This window comes from Cupressus sempervirens, chromosome 3, assembly GCF_028749045.1.
Source record: "Cupressus sempervirens isolate cs-2001-9-10 chromosome 3, ASM2874904v1, whole genome shotgun sequence".
NCBI classification, from domain to species: domain Eukaryota; kingdom Viridiplantae; phylum Streptophyta; class Pinopsida; order Cupressales; family Cupressaceae; genus Cupressus; species Cupressus sempervirens.
In genome coordinates, this window is record NC_143120.1 from 803,355,056 (window position 1) to 803,376,962 (window position 21,907).

The following is a 21,907-nucleotide window of genomic DNA, read 5'->3' on the forward strand; positions in this document are numbered from 1 at the left end:
GGAGGCTATATTTTTTATTTCCCCGCAACTAGAGGAGCATTCTCATGCTCTCTCTCTCATTACTATATACGACTTCTCTATGAGCCAAGTATCCTCTTATCTCTCCTTCTAAAATTTGGAGTATAATACCACACTAATATTGCAATAGTAAGCCGCACAGGTGAAGCCATACGTGCAGAGTGGTTGCTACCGCATCAGCGATTTGCATTGTTTCTCTCTTTTTAAAGGTCGTGTATCTTTTTGTGAATTGTTTGCATTGCATGCAATGCCTTGTCAATTCAAGAAAGCTCATTTTTCTATTCATCATTTTCAAATGCAATATTAGCTTGAGCTCAATTTCGTATCTAAGAAGCATTGGCTCAACTCTCTTTTCTCTATGTTATGATAAGTCCCTATCTATATGCATCGGGTGTATGCCCATACGGACAAAATTGCTATAATTCCTTGCAAAGGAATGCTTAGCCAATGTTAACGCATAGTACTTTTATGTTGTGTAAAATCTGTTGTATCTTTTACTTGAAGTATCTTCTAATTTTCTTTGGTATTTGATATATACCGGTTGTGATTAAATTCAAAATGGCTCTAACAAACAACTCTGATTGATTAGAATCTTATGATTATCAGTAGTCTCCTAGGATGCACCCAAGGCTAGTAGAGCCAAGTGTAAATGGGTGAAGAGGAGAGGAATCCTACAAGAGAAAAATAAAACTATTATTCAGTGTCTTGATTATAAGATCAATTAAAGGAAGAAATTGCTTAAGTCCTCCAAGTCAGCTCATGATTGTCCAAGTATACTTAGTTGTTAAGTGGAGTGGTGGGTTGATACTCTAAATACCAGGATACTCAATGGTAGGACATGGTGTTTCATATCTATTTTCTAGGTAGGGAGGGACTTTCTCGGATGAGATTGTGTGGGGATAATTAAAGCTCTGCGATTGGGAGGTTAAACCCCTAACAATGCTTCTACTCTCCACCAGATGCCACGACATGCACAAGACAGAGATAAATTATGAAATCAAACATCTGTTGCTAACAAGTATCTTACTTTTATGATATTTGAAACTAGAAGTTGAAGATATGTTAGATTGATTTATATCATTGAATCAGTTATTCCCTTCAATGAAATCAACTTTTCTCATCAATCTAATTGGTAACCAGTTAGATCAGTTCATCTTCTAATTGAACATGAAATATATTTGTATGCTTGAGATACGCCTCCTTGATGGATGTTATAACTGTCCTTTTATGTAAATAATGAAAATGAACTTATCTTTAACTTTGTGTTATTTCCATAATTAGCAATAGGAAAGAAAAAGGATGATATTGTGGGTATTTGATGCCCTAGATTGTATTTGTCATTATTATGCAATGGCATTTGATGCCCTAAATGGTAATTGACATTTCGATAGTGGTATAACTATTTGTGCCCTAAGTGGTATATGTGGACTAACCTGGGTTTTGCAGACGTTGCCCTAGGTGAATTTCGGTTTCGGAATTTAGGGTATGGAATTTATTGATGATGCCTTCAATTGTTAGTTACAATAATTCAGTTAAACTGATTGTAATCGTTAATCTCTTTTGCATGAACATTATTGTTATAACGCACTTATCATGAACGTGAAGTAGCATCTATATTTCATTGATTTGCTACTTGTTAGCTAATGCTCGGAAAAAGGGGATGCTACACGCCGCAACAAAACAGTGTGGTTGAACGTCGAAACTGAACAATCACCAAGATGGCTCGCTCCATGCTCGAACACAGACATGTTTCGAAGAAGTTTTGGGCAGAAGAAGTTAACATTGCAGTTTATCTTTTGAACCGGTCACCCACTGTAGCAATCAAAGGCAAGACTCTAGAAGAGGCCTAGCCAGGTCGCAAGCCCAAAATCAGGCACTTGAAAGTTTTTGGCTCCCTTGCTTTTGTTTGGATCCCTAATGCATCACGCACCAAGTTGGATGCCAAGAGTCACAAACTCATGCTTGTTGGATACAGTAGTCTTCACAAAGCCTACCGCTTGATCAACTTTGAGACATCTCGTCTCCTATACAGTCATGATGTAGTCCTTGATGAGCACTAGGGACCATTTATGCATGTTTTCCCTATTCCTAATCCAACAGACCAACTTATGAAGGCTCGTGATTTGGGACTTAGAATTCCATTAGGTCCACCTGATGGGAGGGCTCCAATAGATCCTGCAGCTCCAGTTATACTAGTGATTCCTGTACAAACACCTCCAGCTTCTCCTGTAAGATCACCCAGATTTGTAGATGCTTCACCTAAGTTTGATCCAGGTTCTTCAAATGAGGAACCTGATCATAGAGCATCTCTTGATACTCATGTTGGTCATTCTCCTCTCCGGCCTAAGTGGTGGGCTAAGATACTTGTTGTTCTTCGTGATGATGAGCTCATTGATGGGAGAACTACTCAAAAACTGTTAACTTTGCTCTCATGGCCAACATTCACAGTGTGTTTGAACCTCAAACATATTCCAAGGCTAAAGGAATTCCAGAGTGGGAATAGGCCATGACATCTGAACACCAAAGCCTGCTGAAGAATAACACCAGGGTCCTTTCTAATCTTCCACCAGGGAAGACACCCATTGGCTACAAATGGATTTACAAAAGCAAAAACAAATCTGATGATACTTTGGATAAGTACAAAGCTCGTTTAGTTGCAAAGGCTTTTTTCAGCGTCAGGGTATTGTTTATGAGGAGACCTTTGCCCCTATTGCAAAGATGAGCACAATCAGACCAGTTTGGTCGGAAGGTCCATCAGATCAACATCAAGATTGTTTTCTTGAATGGTGATCTCCATGACGAGGTCTACATGATGCAACCTCCTGGTTTAAGGTTTGTTGGTAAAGAACATTAGGTTTTCTCAAATTAGTGTAAGCTCTCTATGGCTTGAAGCAGGCCCCTAGGGCATGGTACATGAAAATTGATAAGTACCTCAATGATCAAGACTTCCAAAAGAGTTCTTCAGACTCAAATTTATACATCAAGACACCTAATAGTGACATCATCTTTCTAGTTATTATGTGAATGATTTGATCATCACTGGCAATTTGACATCTTTTATTCAGGGAATCAAACTGAATTTATGCTAGTCTTTTGATATGACTGACCTTGAGCTCATGCAACATTGCCTAGGTGTTGAGGTTTGGCACAATCTTCTAGTATATTCCTCTCTTAGTCCAAATATGGCAGGGCTCTATTAGACAAATTCCGTATGCATGATTGCAAGCCTACATCTACACCCATGGAGAAAGGTCTCAAGTTATTAGCCAAGCTTGATTCTCCTCCCGTTTATGATATTACATACAAGCAACTAGTCGGCAACCTCATCTACCTCTTTGCTACTAGGCCTGATATCAGCTTCGCAGTCAGCTACATCTCACGTTTTAAAGCTGCTCCTAAGGCAAATCATTGGATGGCAACAATGTGTGTGCTTTGTTATGTGAAGAGCACTTCAAATTATGGACTTCTTTACTCTTGGAGTTCTAATACTAGACTCAATGGGTTCACAAATTTAGATTGGATAGGCTCTGTTGACGATATAAAGTCAACTTCTGAATATGTGTTTCGGATCCAGTGTCATCCCATGGACCAGCAAGAAGCAGCAGGTAGTTTCTCTCTCTGATACAGAGGTCGAATACAGAGGGATAGCCAAAGCAGGTTGTGAAGTTGTTTGGCTTCGTTAGATGCTTGGGGATATGCAGATGTCACCAGCAAGACTAACCACTTTGTTTGTTGATAATGAAGGCAATTCAAATTAGCACAGAATCCAGTCTTCCACCAATGAACCAAGCATGTGGATGTTCATTGCCACTACATACGACAATTGGTTGAAGACGGGACAATAGACTTCTAGTATGCTTCTACAATAGATCAAACTGCAGACATTCTCACCAAGCCTCTTGGTCCTAATAAGTTTATTAAATTCAGAGGACAGCTTGGTGTTGTGGATAGATTAACCATTAAGGAAGGGTATTACAATAATAGATAAGCTTCTATTATTAGTTAATGGATAGATTAGTCTGTAGTTGTCTATTAGCTTTCTTTAGGTTTCTTTTACCTAGAACATAATGTTTTTATTCTTTACGATCATTCCCTAAGGAAACATTGTTTTATTCTTTTGTATATATTGAACTCTTAGTCTTTTTCCATGGTTTCACTTGTGTGCTTACCAACAACTTCTTGATAGCAATCGTAGCCTTTTCCACAACTATCATATGACATCAATTTGCTAATTGCATTTGTTCAACAGTTTCTCAAACTCCTATGTAGTTTGTCAGAGATCTTTGTGATTCTTCACTACAATTCCTAAAGAAGAAATAACTCTAGATCAAGAGGAGACACATAGCACACCGTTGATTCATCAAGTTGATCACAAAATGAAAGAGATTACAATCATAGATCAGTCCATTAGGGATGCTGAAAGCATGTCTCCAAGATCTGATCTCTATTCTAATTTTTGCAATAGTAGCTCTAGTCATGTGGTATCATCCATTTCACATGAAGTTAATGAGGTTGTTGAGTCTTCCTATGATGGTACTCAGGTTAAGTGTGTTGCACATGAGATTTATATTGTGGATTCAAATCACAAAGGTTTTGATTGTGTTTACCCCACCTTGGAAGATGTGAAAAAGGCTCAAGAGACGTGCAATGGATGGTCACATAGAGCTAAGAAGGCCAAGATGCTTGCTGCCCAAGCAAGACAACACTTACAAGAGGTCAAGGAAAGATGCAATCAGCTTGATAATGCAAGAAGACAAAGAGAGTCATACATTAGATCCTTATTTCTTCCAAGGGAAGAAAGTGAGGATGTTGAGCATACAAGGGAAGAGCTTCTTGAGGTAAGTCCACAAGAAGAGCATGTTGAGATGTGTGAAGAGGAAAAGAGTTATGATTTAGAAAACTCAGTTTGGTCTAATTTGCATCATGAAGTTTATGACGTTCCTCTTTTAAAGAGCTCCTTAAAGGCTCCAAACAATGATGATATTAGTTTCACACTTGATGGACCAGCCACAAGTGTTATTTTCATTTGTGTGGAATGGAACATTATTGATTCTGATTTGGTTAGTCATGCATCATCTACAATGGAAGGACAATTGTTAAGATCATATAAAGCATCTTGTCTTAAAGAGATGATTAGGGAGACTAAGAGGCTACTTACTAAGAAGATATTGCATTTTGATAATGTTTGGTTTGTTTGGCATACTACACCTTGGAGTTTGTTAGTAATGGAAAACATATCAGTTATGGAGATAGAGGTATGGATCAAATTTTGGACAGCTAAGGCAGTTAATGGGACATTTTATATTCGTTTGAACACACCCCATGGACCAGCACCTTTAGAGGAGTCACCTACCTTGGAAGGAGAGGCAAGAGAAGACCGCAAAAACATTGTGGAAAGGTATGAACATACTTCTGATTTTTTGACTTTGAACAGCAATTCTCTTTCATCTCATGAGTCAAACTTTGAACCTTGGGTTGGTTACATTCAAGTTGGGGTGTTCAAGTGTGAAGTTGATCCTTCCCTACCAAGAGTTGATGACATATTAAGTTGCATACCTAGTGGACCAGCCACAAAGAGCCTGTCTTTGTTGAGAATTAGAAACATCTCTCAATCATCAATGGGTTTATCACCTCTTCCATATGATAGGACAGCGATGTCCCTTTTGATTGAAGATTCAGACTTTTTAAATATTACATTGGGCTTTCAAGATCAGAATATAAAGGACTTCGTTGGTTACATGGTTAAACAAAACATTTACTTAACAACCTTTAATGAAGGCACACTAATTTGTGGAAATATACGTAAAGTTGCAATAGCTGTTTGGAAGAGTTGGAAAAGTATTCAACAAACTTTCCTTGCCGATGATTGGCTCATTTGTGAATTCCTAGCAGCATTGGTTGTTGGTAGTAATTGTGGTTTCATTTGGAGTGAAGTTCTTAGTTGGTTAGATGAGGTACAGTTTCACAACAGCAATATAATGAGTATCAACATGCGAGAGGGATGTGTCAATGCAAAGACTTGGGATCTTGGTATCAACATGTGTTGGTCATTTCTTCAATGGATTCATATTGAGTTGCTTCACTTTTGGTATACAAATGTTTACATCAGAGTAGCGCAGTGGTTGGGTGGAGCAACATTTCTCAGATCGATATGGGATTTAGGAATTGATAATCCTACAATGTTGGGTACAAATGACACATGCTTTGGTTTTTCTCATGATGGCATAAATACTTCATCTTCAAGTTTGTCACCTACATCCATTGATATGGCAGTGGTATCCTTGTTGATTGGTGATTCCATAGTCTTCGATTCCTTATGGACAAGTGGCTGTCCAAGCTGAAATCATTTACTACTTGACTCGGCATTGACTACATCCATGATTCAGTATGAGGGCATTGAGGAGTGTTTCTTTGGGACATTTGTTGTTTGGCATTGGTATGATGACGTCTATGATATCATTCGAGTTGCTGGTCAGAATTATAGCAGCATTGTTAGGTGGTCATTTGGGTTGGAATACTGGTTTATGGGAGTTCACTTTCACACCTTGCTGGTCTGCTTCATTGTAGGTATGTTTCATGGAGTGCGGTTGAGATACTTCTTCATCTCATTCAGCACATTTGGTATTTTGGTTTGGGATCCGAGCCCTGGTCTCATTGATACATTGGTGCTTCAAGGTCCTAATGAATTGCTTCACAACTTGTGGTTCACTAATATTTATATCAGAGTGACGAAGCATCAGCATGGTGGTTCCCTTTTGAGGCAGATTTGGAATCCTAGAATCACTTGGATTTGCAGTTCAATAGTTGAGGATGTGGAAGCCAATGTAGGCTTATTAGAGTTTCCACCTTTAGTGTTCCAGTTTGGTTCTTTCGGAGAGCAATTCATTGAGGAGTTGATAGAGTTGGTACAGTATTTGATTGCTCTTCCTTCAGCGGGTTTTCAGGAGGTTACTTGTTTGGGTGCAGTGCAGGACAATGTTTCTAGAAGATGGAACTACAAACCTTCCAGATGGCTTGGGACCCTGGGATCATTCTTGGTTATGGTATGGACTTGCCTAATGTTTGTGGAGTTGGATTGACATTGCTTGAGGACAAGCAATCTTTGGGAAGGGAGGACTGTCATGTCCCCAATTTTTTCCCTTCCTTAGTGACAACATTTCTAGCAAGGTTGGTCTATTATCTGGTTCCCATAGGCCAGCAGAGCATAGAGGGAACCAACCCAGGGGCTTTGCGAGTCATGCATGAGCTTCCCAAGTAGTTTGGAGCAGTAGACAACAGTTTCCTACAATTTAGGAGGGATTCCTAATTTGTAGGGATTGACTAGGAGTGGTCTAGGAGGCATTTGGAGACCTCGGCGAACGTTTTGGAGACTTAGAGTGCATCTCCTATTTTTTAGGAGGAACTCCCAGTTCAGTGATAGTTCTCTTAGAGGTGCACATAGTAGGGGAGAGTCATTGGGACTAAATTTTGGTTGATTGGGGCAATCTCCTACTTTTTAGGAGCATTCCTAAATTTTAGGGATGGACTGCTAGTTGACCCATCTTGTTCGGCATCAGTCACAAACAGGTGACAAGGTCAAATTCATATTGGATTGGTCATTTTAAGCCTTTTAGAACCATTTGAGAAATATTTTAATATATTTAAATATTTCTTAAGTTGGTGATTAAATAAATTAAAATAAGGTTAATAATATAACCATTTTGGAGTAATAAGGGGATTTTGGCTTCAGTTGATCAGGTACACCTATGTGTTATAGCTCGTTGGAAAGGTCTCGAATTATTATACATGATTTTTACTATCTGTAGACTTTTTGGTGCCTTCAGCTATGGAATTTTAATAAAGTAATGTTTTTCCTATAGCATGGACGACTTTAATTGGGAAAATGTTATTTTATTATATTTTATTTAAAGGGCAAAGTGTAATTTCCCTTTAGGGTTCAATTTACAATTGGAAGGGGATATAAGGAGATGGAGACCTAATTTCTTATTATCTTTTGCATCATGAAAAATTTGTTTTTGTGAATTGGATCTGAGAGAGCAATTCTTCATCTGGGACGCAAACCCCAAGTTCTGGATTGGCTAGGACGTAGCCCTCAGCAGTTATTGGCATTGGATTCTTCCGACAGTGAGCGTTGCTATCAGGGATAGAGTACACCATTCTTTATTGTGGATTCAGGTTGCAGATTTATGGTTTCAGCGTTACAAATTGATTCTTTCAGCTGGGACATGATTCATTGCAGTTTTACGGCTGCCATTTGCAGCAGTTTGGCATCATTATTGGATGTAAGCTCCTTGGAACTGCATTGGATTTATTATTTGGCTTTATAAATCAGAAATCTGCCTGGTACGATTTATAGCAATTCTGATTTGGCTCTATGTTCTTATTTATTTTCAGTCTCCTCTCATGTTTATTGTTCATTATTCATTACTATTGTGAAAACTATCAAAAAACACAAAACAAAAACAAAACCTTCTGCAACTTCTGTCTATTCTCAAAGACCATCAAAGAAATCACAGGAAAATATAGTTTATTATTTAAAAACTACAACTAATCAGCAAGGGCATCTATCAGGGATCTTTCATGTACCTAACTCAATAATATAGAATTGTATTCAAAATATGGAAGAAGTGGCCACACGACCAATTTCAACCTGAGAAATAAATATTTAGACCCCAAGATCTGATCTATGTATAAATTCCTCTTGATTTCAAACACATGACAAAATAACCACAAGATCATTGTGCCCCTGCCACTAAAATCAAGTTGCAGGAAATAAAATAATTTCCCCTATTTCTCTCTCTTACAATCAATACAGAAAATATGTATTTCTTCCCTTCTATAGCCTCAGGACTGCTCGAAAAGAAGTTTTCATCATTACAATTTCCACTTTTTAAAGAATAGTCTGGGGAAGCCCTCGCCTTTCAGTAATTTTCAGTTTTAAATAACTGATGCTCGATGCCCTGTGAAGTTTTATAGGATAGCTTCAAAACATTTTAGTTACGAGCCTTATAGTATGAGCTTTTAAAGAAACTTATTAGAAAGCACATATACGTGCTTGGCATGTAGCTACACCTCATGTTAACAGCACCCGTCACAGTTGGAGTTTATGTGCCTTGTCTTAATGTATCCTTGAACTATGACATGGAGTGAGGGCTTCACTACCACCTGTCATATGCTCTTTATCCACATCTAGCCACCTTTGTTTTCCTCCACCATATATATGTCAATCAGAATTCCTCTCACAAAACCAATGAGCTTCTGTAACCCGATAGCCCATGTGGAGCCTCTGTCTGGTATCAGGATTTGATATGTCTGAGTTTATTTGCATGTGCCTTTGCAAGTAAACACTTATCATTTCCGAATAATGCACCTTCTTCACTTCTTTCTTGCTATGAATTGACAAACTCTCTAGGGCCATGCCTTTTGTAAAGGTGAGCTCGATAAACATGAGAAGTTTCTCATTTAGCACCTTTTCTCTATATAGTCAAATAACATTATACTTGATTGATACATTTTACTCCACATGTTGCTCCTTATCTTCATTGCATCACTTCAGGGGTTCATAACTGAACATGTATTAGATACCACAGTAGCAAATTTTGGAGATTCTTTATAGCTTTAGTAAAGCAATATCATCTCTCTTTATCCATTTTCTTATTATAGAGAAGATATGAAAGCATCTGCACTCAGTGGTTCATATGTGTGTAATATAACTCTTCAATAAGAAAGGATGTTGCCTTAATGAACTTATATTTGACTTGCTGAGGTACCCGATACTATCTTCAGTTTCATAGCAGGCTTTCTCATTTCCATTTGACAGTCGGTACTTGAAAAGTTTCTCTACTATGTTGATAATTTGTTGCCTTTTTGTACTTTGGGGAGTCAATATTGTTGATTTGAAGAGTTGATCCTCACTACCATTAGTGATTATATATGCTTGATCTTCTCAAAGATGTGGACCTCTATTATGGCAAATCGATGTTGTTGCAGTTGTATTAAACAGAGAAGATGAAAACTCCTTATATAGATTTATAAAGACGATTTTTTTTAAAGAAACAATTGTGAACTAAAGACGGAAACAAAAACTACTTAATAAACTAAAAACAAACTAAGATGACCATTAAAGGAACATTATAATATTCTAATACCCACCCTTAATGGTCATTGTCTAACTGTTGTCTTTTGGTCACAAATTATACAAAACACTTTGTTGTTGTTGAGACCCTCCCTATATCTGCAAAATGTTAATGACCAAGAAGCCAAAATTCGTACATATCAAAGAAGGGTTCCCATTCTTTAGAATGCATTGCAACAAAAGACAAGAGTCTGCTACTGACTCTGCTAGTAAGATGAGTCTGCTACTAACCCTCCCAGAATCAGCAAAACATCTGACTAGAAATCATTACAAAATATCCAAGTTGATGTTGGATAACCAAGCTGCTCTTCCCTGGAGACAAAGACAAACACTAAGATCAGTTAGCACAATTTGAGTAAAAATCGGCAAACCCTCTAAACTTTGTAGGTGACCATGATGCCCCAAAACAGACTGTATAAAGCCACGATTTTTTAAGAGAAAATTTGACAAAAACCCAACACAATTTTTGAGGTGAAAATTTGATCAAAACCTTTTATGAATTTTAAGGTGAAAAATCAATCAAAACCAAACAGAATCCAAGACACATATAATAGAGTACAAAGCTTTATTTTTTTAGGAAAAAGGGTAAAACCCAACAAATAATTTTTGAGGAAAAAATTATAACCCCACAAAGGAATCCCACGCAACTTTGCAAATTACAGAATCGGAAATTTTTTGAGGTAAGAAAATTTTAAGGGACGCAGAACACAAGACTTCGCATGGTAAACCAGCGCATGCAAGTACATACAACCTGCAAAAATCAAAGACTTTTGCTGCAATCAAGAAATCGTGAGATCAAAACCCTTAACCAGGCTTGCGATTTCCAGCAAAAATCCTCGAAGACTAACCACAAATGTTCCAAGAAATTCCTCTAACAATTTTTATTTCTAAAATCCAATAGCAAATTTCTGGAAATAAATTCCAGATCAAGAGAGGCTCAAATTTTCCTTAAAAAATCCGCCAAATTTTATGAAATCTCATCAACCTGCTATTATACCATGGTGTGGTAAATCGATATTGTTGTGGTTGTATTAAACAAAGGAGATGCAAACTCCTTATATAGATTTACAAAGACGATGTTTCTAAAAGAAACAATCGTCAACTAAAGACAAAAATAGAAACTACCTAATAAACTAAAGACTAACGAAGATGACCATTAAAGAAATATTATAATATTCTTATAACCTCCCCATTTGTAATACTTATAAAATACCATGTCAAGCAATCCCGAGTAGAGTGTCATTCAAAATGATGCTCTGGGATGCCCAAGTCCCCTTTGAAGCAGCCAAGATCTTACTTTCCCTTCAGACTTCAAAGAATTGATATTCAATTTGAATTTGAGACTGCAACCGCTACCTAGGAGGACCATGATATTTATAGTGATAGATCACAATCTATCGAATCTACCCATTTTGATTGATATTCCTGATTAGTTTATTAGTTTTTCTCTTGGCTTGTTTGATCGGATTCATGTCTCTCTGCTTCTCTGTAGAACCGCTCGGGCTCCCTCTCCTCAAGCATTTTGACGAACAGTTTGCATGCACCTTTTATATGTTCATGGTTTGGGTTCCCAACACTGATGGGTGTTGCAAACATTGTATTAGTGTACTTCATTATATTTGCACTTTATTCCATGGGCTTTGTATTCTAGATCATCCAAAGCAAAAGAAAGGGCACAAACATTAAGTACGCCACTTCTCATCACATGAACGAACTACTGGAAGTCTACATTCATGGCTTATTTCCAGCACAACATCCACTAGGGTTTGGAGAAAACGAAGAAATTGAGTAATGCTTGATAGTCACATAACTATAGATGCCAGCATTTTTGCAAGCGATGACGTTTTACCACTTTGGAAGCCTTTCCCCATCTCACAATGTTCATGAACCATCTTTCTATAATTGAGATAGATTTCATGCAATACACCCATCAACTCGGTTCCGGGTTTGACACAAGTCTATAGTATTTGTGGCGACAACTGATATACTTTTCACTTAGTGATACTAGTCAGCATTGGAAATCACAACCAGTCAGATTGTATTCTCACCATATCCGCTGCAAGCATTTTGTCAAACGTTTGGTTGTTAGTCTCTACATCTCCACAATCATGTGTGTTCATTTCATTCGAATTCAATTTGTTGAGAATTGCTTTCCCTTTATCTTTCGATAGCTTCCACAATATAAAGGATGGTTTTTGACGTTTGGTCATGCTATGATGGTTTGAGTTGGCTCATTGGTTTGAACAGCAAGGTGTGATCATGCCTTCAAAATCAAAGCGGCTATTTCTTTTACTTCTTTCCAACTTTTTATCATACTAGGACTTTCTATGATATTTAATTCAATAAGGCACTTTGTCTGTACAAGCTTATCCATTTCCTCGCCACCTAAAAGAGAACAATTCCGTGCATTCATTGCGCATAATGATGACGGTTGTTCAAAATCATTAGGCAAATACTCCAACTTATGCATCCCGATATGTCCAAATATATGAGATTCTTAAATTGACTGAATTTGCTAGGAAAGCTCGTAGCTACTCACGTTTCTTCTCAAGCCCAGTGATCCAGCATGAAGGGAATGGCATAGCTCTTTCTATACATCTATAATCAAATCATCCTTTTGAATGAAGGTAGTAAAGGAAACACGAATACAACCTTCATCAATCCCACTAATCTCACAAGGAGTATAACAAAGGAGGCATGAATATTTGTTGACACTTTTGAACTCGATGTCGAGTACACGAATTTGAAATCAGATGCTTTGTGTACCTCTTTGGCTCTTAATTGTATCTGATAATTGCTTCCTCTGATAAGAATGAATTATATAGGATCAAGCTTTTGGAAAAGGCTCGTGAAGGCTATCAATTAAGATTTTGAACTTTAACCTTTATGAACTTTAGCTCTGAAGTTTCGGAACTGTACTTCTAAATCAGTGAATCTGAACTTTGAACCTGTTTGGATCATGATGGACCTACGTTTTGAAATTGAACCCATATTTTTTATCACTTATTGAATCTGAACTTTGAGCTATGAACCTCATGGTTTGGGGTTCAAGTTCAATAGTTCGCCTAGATGCTTCTTCTTCACAAACATAAGCTTTACAAAAGAATTTTTAACAAAAACCAATAGAATATCGAGACAATTTAGGAAAACTTTCGATGGGACTTGATTTTGAAATTTTAAAACTCGGTTGTTGAAGGCAAGCCAACAACTAGCAACTTAAGTCACTTGAGCAACTTTTGAAAAATTACCAAAATAGCATTTCCATTACCATTAGACTTAAAAAATAGCTAGCCAAGTTGATAATTTGCCCATTAATACCAATTTTCCCATGGTCATTTGAAATACTTCGAATGTGTCGCAGTTGACTGATTCTTTTAACCATGAATATAACAGTCATTATTATCAATACTTGATGGTCTTTCACAAAACCTTATATTCTTATTATTTAAGCCCATTAAGCTGTGTATAGATTGCAATTTTCACTTGACCATGTTACAAATTTTGGCAGGTTTGATTAGATTGACAAGTATTTGCTTCAATAGTGATGCCCAAGGCATTGCAAGAAACTTGGTTTAGGCCCACAAGCCCTTATAACTCCAAGTGATCACCCTGACTGGTTTCAAATACACCCAATCTATTCTATAAGATCCCTAGAACATATCTAAGGCCTTGACCAACCTCCAAGGCCCTAAGAACATATCTAAGGCCCTTGAACATGTCTACACATTAATTAAGTTTGACATCAAATTTTCTTTAACACAAAATCCCTAAAAGTGAGGCAAAATGAGAAAATGGTTCAAATCTCCAACCTTTTTTGGGAAGAGAGTTTAGACAATTTTTTCTTGGTCTAAGAACACAAAACCAACCATTGAACCAAGTTCCAAAGACCCGCAATGCAAACTTGCCTAACTGGCCAAGTGCAATGGCCTTATTTCTACTAGGTCTGTCCAAACAGTTGTTCAACCTTATTCACAAATTCCTCCACACAACAAACAAATAGGCATTTCAGATACCCATTTGGAAGGACTACTGAACTTGAAAAGGACAGGTTTAGACTCCCATGATGTGCCCCCAAACGAATACTGTGCATAGAGACCTAATAGGGTTAATTAGGTCAGTTTTGCAAAGCATCTACCAGCAGATTGTTATCCCAACTTGATTAAGTGCATGGGCACTCTTCATTGGACTTATCAACACCAAATCCCTCATTAGATAGAGTCCGCCACTCTCCAGACTCTCACTGAAACACCAATTGCATCATTCAGCAACCAAGTGCATAAGGGATGCTAGGTTAGGACCTGATTGGAAAAATAGTAAACAGTGATATCCAACCTTGAAACTCAAGAATCTTAAGAGTACATACGCCTAACTTGCTTTGCACCAAGAGCCATTAGTTTCCCATGGTGGCAAAGCAAACTAGGGCCACTTCTTTGTGAAACCCTGATTTTGGCAAGGGTTTGGAGCAACCCACAGAAAAACTTGAATATCTTGCTTATTTCTCCACTTCAAGGTCTGAAACCTGGTGCAATGGAAAGGCAATACAAAATCCTATCTAACCATGCCAAAAGATTTCAGATGCCAATCCAATGTGGATCGTACAATACAGAACAGCAGGGAAATGGACAGGAAAACCTTATTTGCTTCAATTTCCACCAAAATCATACAAAGTCTCTAACCTGCCTTTGTTAGGCCTTCTTAGGGGGGTATTTATGCCTATCCCAATGGTCACAACCAACTTTTGAATTCAAACGGGTCATAGGGAAGGTTTTTACATTTTCACACAAAAAGTTGTCAATACAACATTTGCAACCTTTTACAACTTTTCAAACAACTTCCTACTTATGACTTCTAGGGGACTCAAGTTGACTCATCTCTACCCTAAACATCCTAGGATGCCTAAAAACCATGAAATTAATCAAATATGAACCCTTTGACCAATCTTTGACTCAACGTTTATAAGATTACCTTGTGCCAAATGGCCTCACAATTAGGATCTTTTATTACATCAAAGTGGTCCAATGACCTTAGGACATCCTAGATCTGACCATTCTCCTCTGAGTACATTATTGGAGGGTTACTCCTGCACCAAACAGTGGGCAAGATTTTGCATTTGTAAATGATTGGTGGGAATTTACAAGGAGGCCCTTTATACAAGGATTTCGATGCACAAAGATCAAATTTTGGCTTTTCTAAAATGAGGGCTAACACTACACATTCACACCGCAAATCAGCTAGACGAGCAGATCATACTGCAGAAGTTGTTTTGGGTCTGATTTATATCGAAGTTATCAAATTTGAAGGCCGGGGCGTCACAAAATAAAATGGAAGTGCCTTGTATCCACCGTTTGAAATTAAAATTTTAGTTGGAGTCTCCGGTTGAGAATCATTTAATTGTTCTATTACATTGGGACTCTTATTGTATGAAATAATTTTTTATCAGTCTATGGAAACCTTGTGAATAAATGATCCTTCTGGGTTTAACTCTGATTGTTATCTGCTATTGAAAAAAATCTTAAGGATAATTCACCCAGTCTGGAATAACTGCAGTATGTTGAAATTGTAGAACTTCGGTACTTGGATGGCTACCTTATAAAAATGAATCACCAATAATTAAACATAAGAAATTGAAGAATTACCTGCTGGCGAACTGCCACAAGTATTTCTGCATCCACGTGACGGATCTCATTCCATATCTTTTGCATCATAGGCTCTACACCTGATAAAGATGCTTCTGCAGTTTTCAATGAAAGAAACTCTACAAAATTAGAAGAAACCAAATTTTGGGATTAATGGGTTATACTAGAACTAGCAGATATTTTTGGCATTGATGACATTTAAATTCAACTAACAGAAAGCAACAAATTTCCATCTGCCCAGATAATGAGTTCTCACAGGAACTTACAACTTAATTTTCTTGGTAAACTAAATAATTAAAATGAGAACTGGATAATAAACAAGGCCCTCTAACACTACGTATGATCAGTCTAAACTATTAAAAGAGGGCATGAAAACATTTTTGCTGCAGCAGCCCACAATGAAGCAAAGAAAGGTTTGTAGAAAATTCCATATTCTTAATTGAAGTTACATATCTTTTGATTACAAGATCAGCAATAAACATGTCTTGGAAAGGTATAATAAACATCAAGAAAGCTTGACACAACATGTTTTCCACAGTACCCAATGAATCATGTGTTTCTTATTTATTAAAAAAAATTATCTATTGGAGATTAGTAAATCTAAATTAGATTAGTGGGAAGCAGTTTAGTGTTTGGATTGCTTATTAGGAGAATGCAAATTGAAGTATATACTAAGGATAAAAAAATAAAGTCTAAGGGATTCAAAGGCATAGCTTATCGGAGATTCTGTGTCTGATCCATAAAAGAGGATCAGGAACCTTATCAGAACAAAGGATATCTTATTGGAACTAATCAGAATAAGGAACAGGAAAGTCAAAGCCAGTATTAGGGATTGGAAAGAATAAGTAGCACGACACATGAGGAATGTAGTGATGACACAATAACTGAGGCAGATAAGATTGTTCAAGAAGATTCTATAAGAGACAAAGCAAACAATAATGCCTAGCCAACTGATAAGATGAGATGATGGAATTGTGATCGTTAGATCTAGGTTTTGGATTTTAATGTTTGAAGAACATCTACTTAAGTGAAGAAAGAAGAAGAGTTAGGTATCGGAGCTGAGCAGAGGAAGTGAAAAGAAGAAAGGTGTGAAAAGGCTTATTGGAATACAGTAGCAATAACTGGGTTGTGATGATAGTTGAGAACAGAAAGAGGATAATGGTATGCAATTGCGTTATGGAGCTTCAATGGATCTGATATAGCAGGATAGTGCAAACAACAGATCATTTTGTTAATGTTACTTTCTTATGATTATGATAGTTAACATCCCTTAAAAGGGTGGCCCTAATGTTGCATCCCAATTTTAGACCTAATTTAAAATATAGCCGTTGAGGTTCACATGAAGTCAGTTGACAGTTAAATTGGTTATAATCCTATGAAATGATAAGATGGTTAGTCGTTATAATTTCATGTGAAGATAAGAGTCTGATTGTTTCAGGCTGACTCACCATGCTTCTGCTACGTTTACTGCATATTCAGTCTGCTACACCCAGTCATCACCATTATTCCTCACTTCCGTCGGACCCTGCAAATATCCGGATCACATTATAATCACGAGCGGGTGGTGCACTAAGCCAAGCAAGAATACTGGTTGGAGGACGGCAGGAGACCAAGTTCCAATCAAAATCCCAATTGCATACATAACAGGTTACTGTTATTCTTCCGTCATGTATTATACTCCCATCTTTTCTGATTTATGATTCCGATTGTAGTCAGCTAGGTTAAGAAAGACTAACAATAGAACTGAGATTATAATATGAATACTTGCTGGTGGCTCTCATGATTTCCATATACTTCTACTGATATTTAATTACTGAATACTACAACCAGCACTAAGAAGTCGAAATGATAGCTGTAGAGTATTGTAATGACTATATAAACCATCACCATTATTTCGAATAACAATGGCATTAACCATGCAGTCTTGATCCATGACATTAAGAACAGAATGCTCTTAATTTTCTAACACCTAGGATTCAACAGCAATGAAGCCATGAGATGGTGAAGAGGTGTACATGAAACAGAATGATCATAATCTTTCAGGCACCTAGGATTCACCCACAAAGAAGCCATGAAGTGGTGAAGAGGTGGAATGAATTTGCAAAAACGCAGAAGAGAAATCAGATATGATTAAATTAATTAATGATACAATAAATTCTGCAATCGTTAAGAATATCATTTTCAAATCACAAACTGTGATAAGCTAGAACATATATGTTATTCATGAATTTGTTGGGAATCAACAGACAAAGTCAACTGCTCTGAGACCTAAACACCTAGAATTCACCGGCTATATAGCCATGGAAAAGGGTGAAGAGGTGAGATGGAGTTTGCAATGACTTAGAAAATAAAAGTCAACTATGATACATTAAATCTAAATTAATATCATTTAATAGCTCATGCATGATCCTGTTATTGTAACTCTTGCTGTCAAGTCTAGTGGTGTGGTTAGATACCAGGATGCTCAATAGATGATAGATGTTCCAAGTCCAATTCTGGGTAGGGAGGGTCTTTCTCATTAGAGATTCTGTAGGGAATAAGTTAAGGTCCGAGGTTGGGTGGTTAAGCCCCTAGCAATGTTTCACCTCTCCCCAAGTTGTTGGACGTACAACAGACAAAGATAAGTTATACATTCAATTGGTTACCGAAAACAGGTATTTTACTTTTATGATGTATATGCAAGAGTAAGGTAAGATTAATTGAGTTTTCTCATCATTACAATTATTTTACATTTAGTTGTGAGAGAGATTTATCTGATGGAATGTTATATCAATCTTTCATTTATATATAAGCATATCTTCTAATCTTATGTTATTGCCACAAGGAATGATACAGTGGTATCTAAAGCCCTAATTGAATCAGTGGTATCTGAAGCCCTAAGTGATACAATGGTATTCAAAGCCCTAATTGAATCGATGGTATCTGAAGCCCTAAGTGATACAATGGTATCTAGAGCCCTAATTGATTCAGTGGTATCTGAAGCCCGAATTGATACAGTGGTATCTGATGCCCTAAATGATCCAGTGGTAACTGAAGCCCTAAGTGTTACAGTGGTATCTGAAGCCCTAAATGATCCAATGGAAATTGATGCCCTAATTGATACAGTGGTATGTGATACCCTAATTTTATATAATGGTAGTTAAATCATTTGATTTTGATATAGCAGTATTGGATGGAAGTCATTATATGATATTGTTATCGTAGTATTTGTGGACTAATCTGGGTGATTGCAAAAACATCCCTACAATGATTTCTCAATTCCAATTCCCTGGTATGTGGACTTAAATTTCTATAGTAAATTCCTTGATGGTGTTTTAAGTTCTTAGTAGAGAAATTTTGTTTAACTGATTTTAACCGTCAATCTCTTTCATATGAACAAAACTGATATAACTATCTTCCTATGAAATTGAAGAATAATTGCATTTCTTTAAGTATGTTAGTTGTTAATTAAGACCCAGGAAAACTGGTTGTTACACCTAATCGGTCTATTGTAAATTCTTAGATTAGAGTCTTGAAATTCCTTAACAAGGTTACTCCTAATAGAGTAAAGACTCTAACAAGTCTAGAGGAAAATCCTTTAATAGGGTAATACATAACAATTTTTTTGTAATCCTTAACCGGGCAATCTCCTAAAAGTGCATATTCCAAAAGAGTACAAATATTTGTGAGCATCAATCTCACATCGTGGTTTTCACCCAAATCAGGTTTCCATGAGATAAATATTGGTGTTATCATTGTGTGAATGTTTTACTTTGATGGATGAATGTCTAGCAAGTAGTTAACTAATAATGTTGTTATAGGTAGAACTAAATCATATCGGTGATAACACTAAAAGTTGATAAATTGTTTTAACTAGAGATTACTGATTCACCGCGGCCTCCCCCCCTTCTTAGTAATGAATCCTATACCTACAATTGGTATCAGAGCTTAGGTCCCTAATTTGGAAGCTTAACCGCTTAGGGAAAAGAGGATGATTTTGGACTATCGGCTAGCAAGATAAAATTGCACTTATAAGACTTGCAGAACATGCAGATGATTACCTTACTTATATGTGGAGCCAGTGCTTTAAAGAACTATGAGTATGTTGACATTCAGAATCTACCTACAACCAAGCAGATGCAGGATAAGTTGCTACAAGTACATAGAGGAGACAAAAATGTTCTAGAAGCAAAAGTCGAAGGACTAAAAGGAAAGTGAGATGCCATGAGAATAACTAATCATAAGACTATTGCACAATATTGGACAAGAGTTAAAGAGGTTGTTACAACTATCAAAAGAGCAGGCAGAACAATTGAAGAAACTGAAGTTGTAATAAAATGCAAAGAACCCTACCTCATAGGTATGCAATCAGAATTTCTGCTATACAAGAGTTAAGGACAATTTTCAAAAGCATGATTACTATTGATTCTCTTCTCGGTAGACTAACACTATTTGAGCTAAGTAACTATGATAATAGTCAAACTGATAATGTTAGTGTAGTTTCAATTGGATATAACTCATTGAAGATATATATAGATATATGTGATATATGTTTAACTTAATTAATATATACATACATTAGATATATGAGATATATATATATATATATATATATATATATATATATATATATATATATATAATTATTTTTATTTATTATCACATTATTACTCATGATATTAAGTAAATGTTATTGATAACTAATGAGAAATAAAGAGACATGTTGAGAAGGTAACTTGAAAAACACATAAAATCTACAAGTGTCATTACAAGTTACAGTAATGACAAATCTAGTAAAAATTAACATGTTATCAAAGCCAGGTTGGGAGGAGATCTGTCATTTATCATTTCTTACAAATTGGTAGATGATGAAACATTGCTATAATGTTGAATTAGATGCTTGGATCAGAATTGTTGGGCTGTCCAAAATATGTCGGATGTTGGATGCTAGATGTCAAGTCAAGCAGGGATCATTGTCAATAGACCTATAATTGGTGTCTTAATGAATGTCTGCGGTCGAGTGATGTCGTGGATGTGGCAATGCCTCAGATTTGATGTGGTACACAATCAGACCTCTGCAGACAACCTGTGTGGCAAGATCTGGTGATGCCAATTTGGATCTTGCTGTAGTGGACCTCAGAGTATCAAAAAAGCTCGTGCTTGCTATCAATGATATCGCAAATACCTCCCTTGACAATATCAGGCCTACAGACAAGAAAATGCTTGTTGGGAGATGTGCGTTGACTTTGGCATGGACGAAGCACAGTGCCACAAAACACTCATACCTAATTCAAACTGACAGGAAAGGAGGCAGCTTTTCTCTAGTTAAGAAGACACGTCAGCAGCTTTTCTCTAGTTAAGAAGACATGTCAAGCATTCAAATCAGAACAACTCCATAGCAAGGAAAAGACGACAATGAATGTCATGACAACAATGGTGATGATCATTTTGTTCATGGTTGCAAGCAAGGCTTCCTATGGCAAGATCTGTGACATTCCTAACTTTCAATACACTGTCGAGCATTTGGAATTGAGGAGACTTTGAATACATAAAGCATGGACAAGAGGCATCACATAAGAAAAGGGATTTATGTTCAAAGGGATTCTGACACATCCGTCAGAGGGAGCAAATAGAGGATTTGGTTTCATCAACCATCAGTGATATCGATCATATTGATTCAAAGGGAGTAAACCAATGTTGTGAATCTTCAGTGATCGATAAATTGTAATAGTCAGGAGGACTGAAATTCATGCAACTATGTGAATATCATAAGAAAGTTGTGACTTTAATTAAACTATCTATGAGTCTCTCTTTGATAAATGAAACTTGGCGTATGAGTTGTAGAGTCATTCAAGTAGCACAATCATACTCAATCAAGATATTGACGTATTGTGGATGAGTTTGTGTTAGCTTCTACTACTAAGCTTAATGAATGTTTGGAGCTTCAATGGATGAAAAGAGCAAGTTGGAACTTAGAAAGAAGTTGTCAAATTTGATGTGATGAAAAAGTGTTCAACGATATAAGAGTGGAAATTTTAGATTGTGGGGGGGGGATAATAGGCAATGTTTCATTCCCACTTGAACCATCCTTAGAAAAGGAGATATTCCATGACCTTCATGTGCAGATAAGCATTCTTAT

At 36.8% G+C, this 21,907-nt stretch overlaps 1 protein-coding gene across 6 annotated transcripts in view; it reads right to left on the bottom strand.

Annotated features, from left to right (window-relative positions):
* The window catches only part of HIT1 (Membrane trafficking VPS53 family protein), a 262,895-nt gene that overhangs the window by 160,524 nt on the left and 80,464 nt on the right, over positions 1-21,907 (bottom strand). For all 6 annotated transcript variants that reach the window (XM_089821981.1, XM_089821985.1, XM_089821986.1 and 3 more), the window contains exon 4: positions 15,790-15,884. In XM_089821981.1, the coding sequence (XP_089678107.1) occupies positions 15,790-15,884 (95 nt within the window). The remainder of the gene's footprint in view (positions 1-15,789; positions 15,885-21,907) is intronic.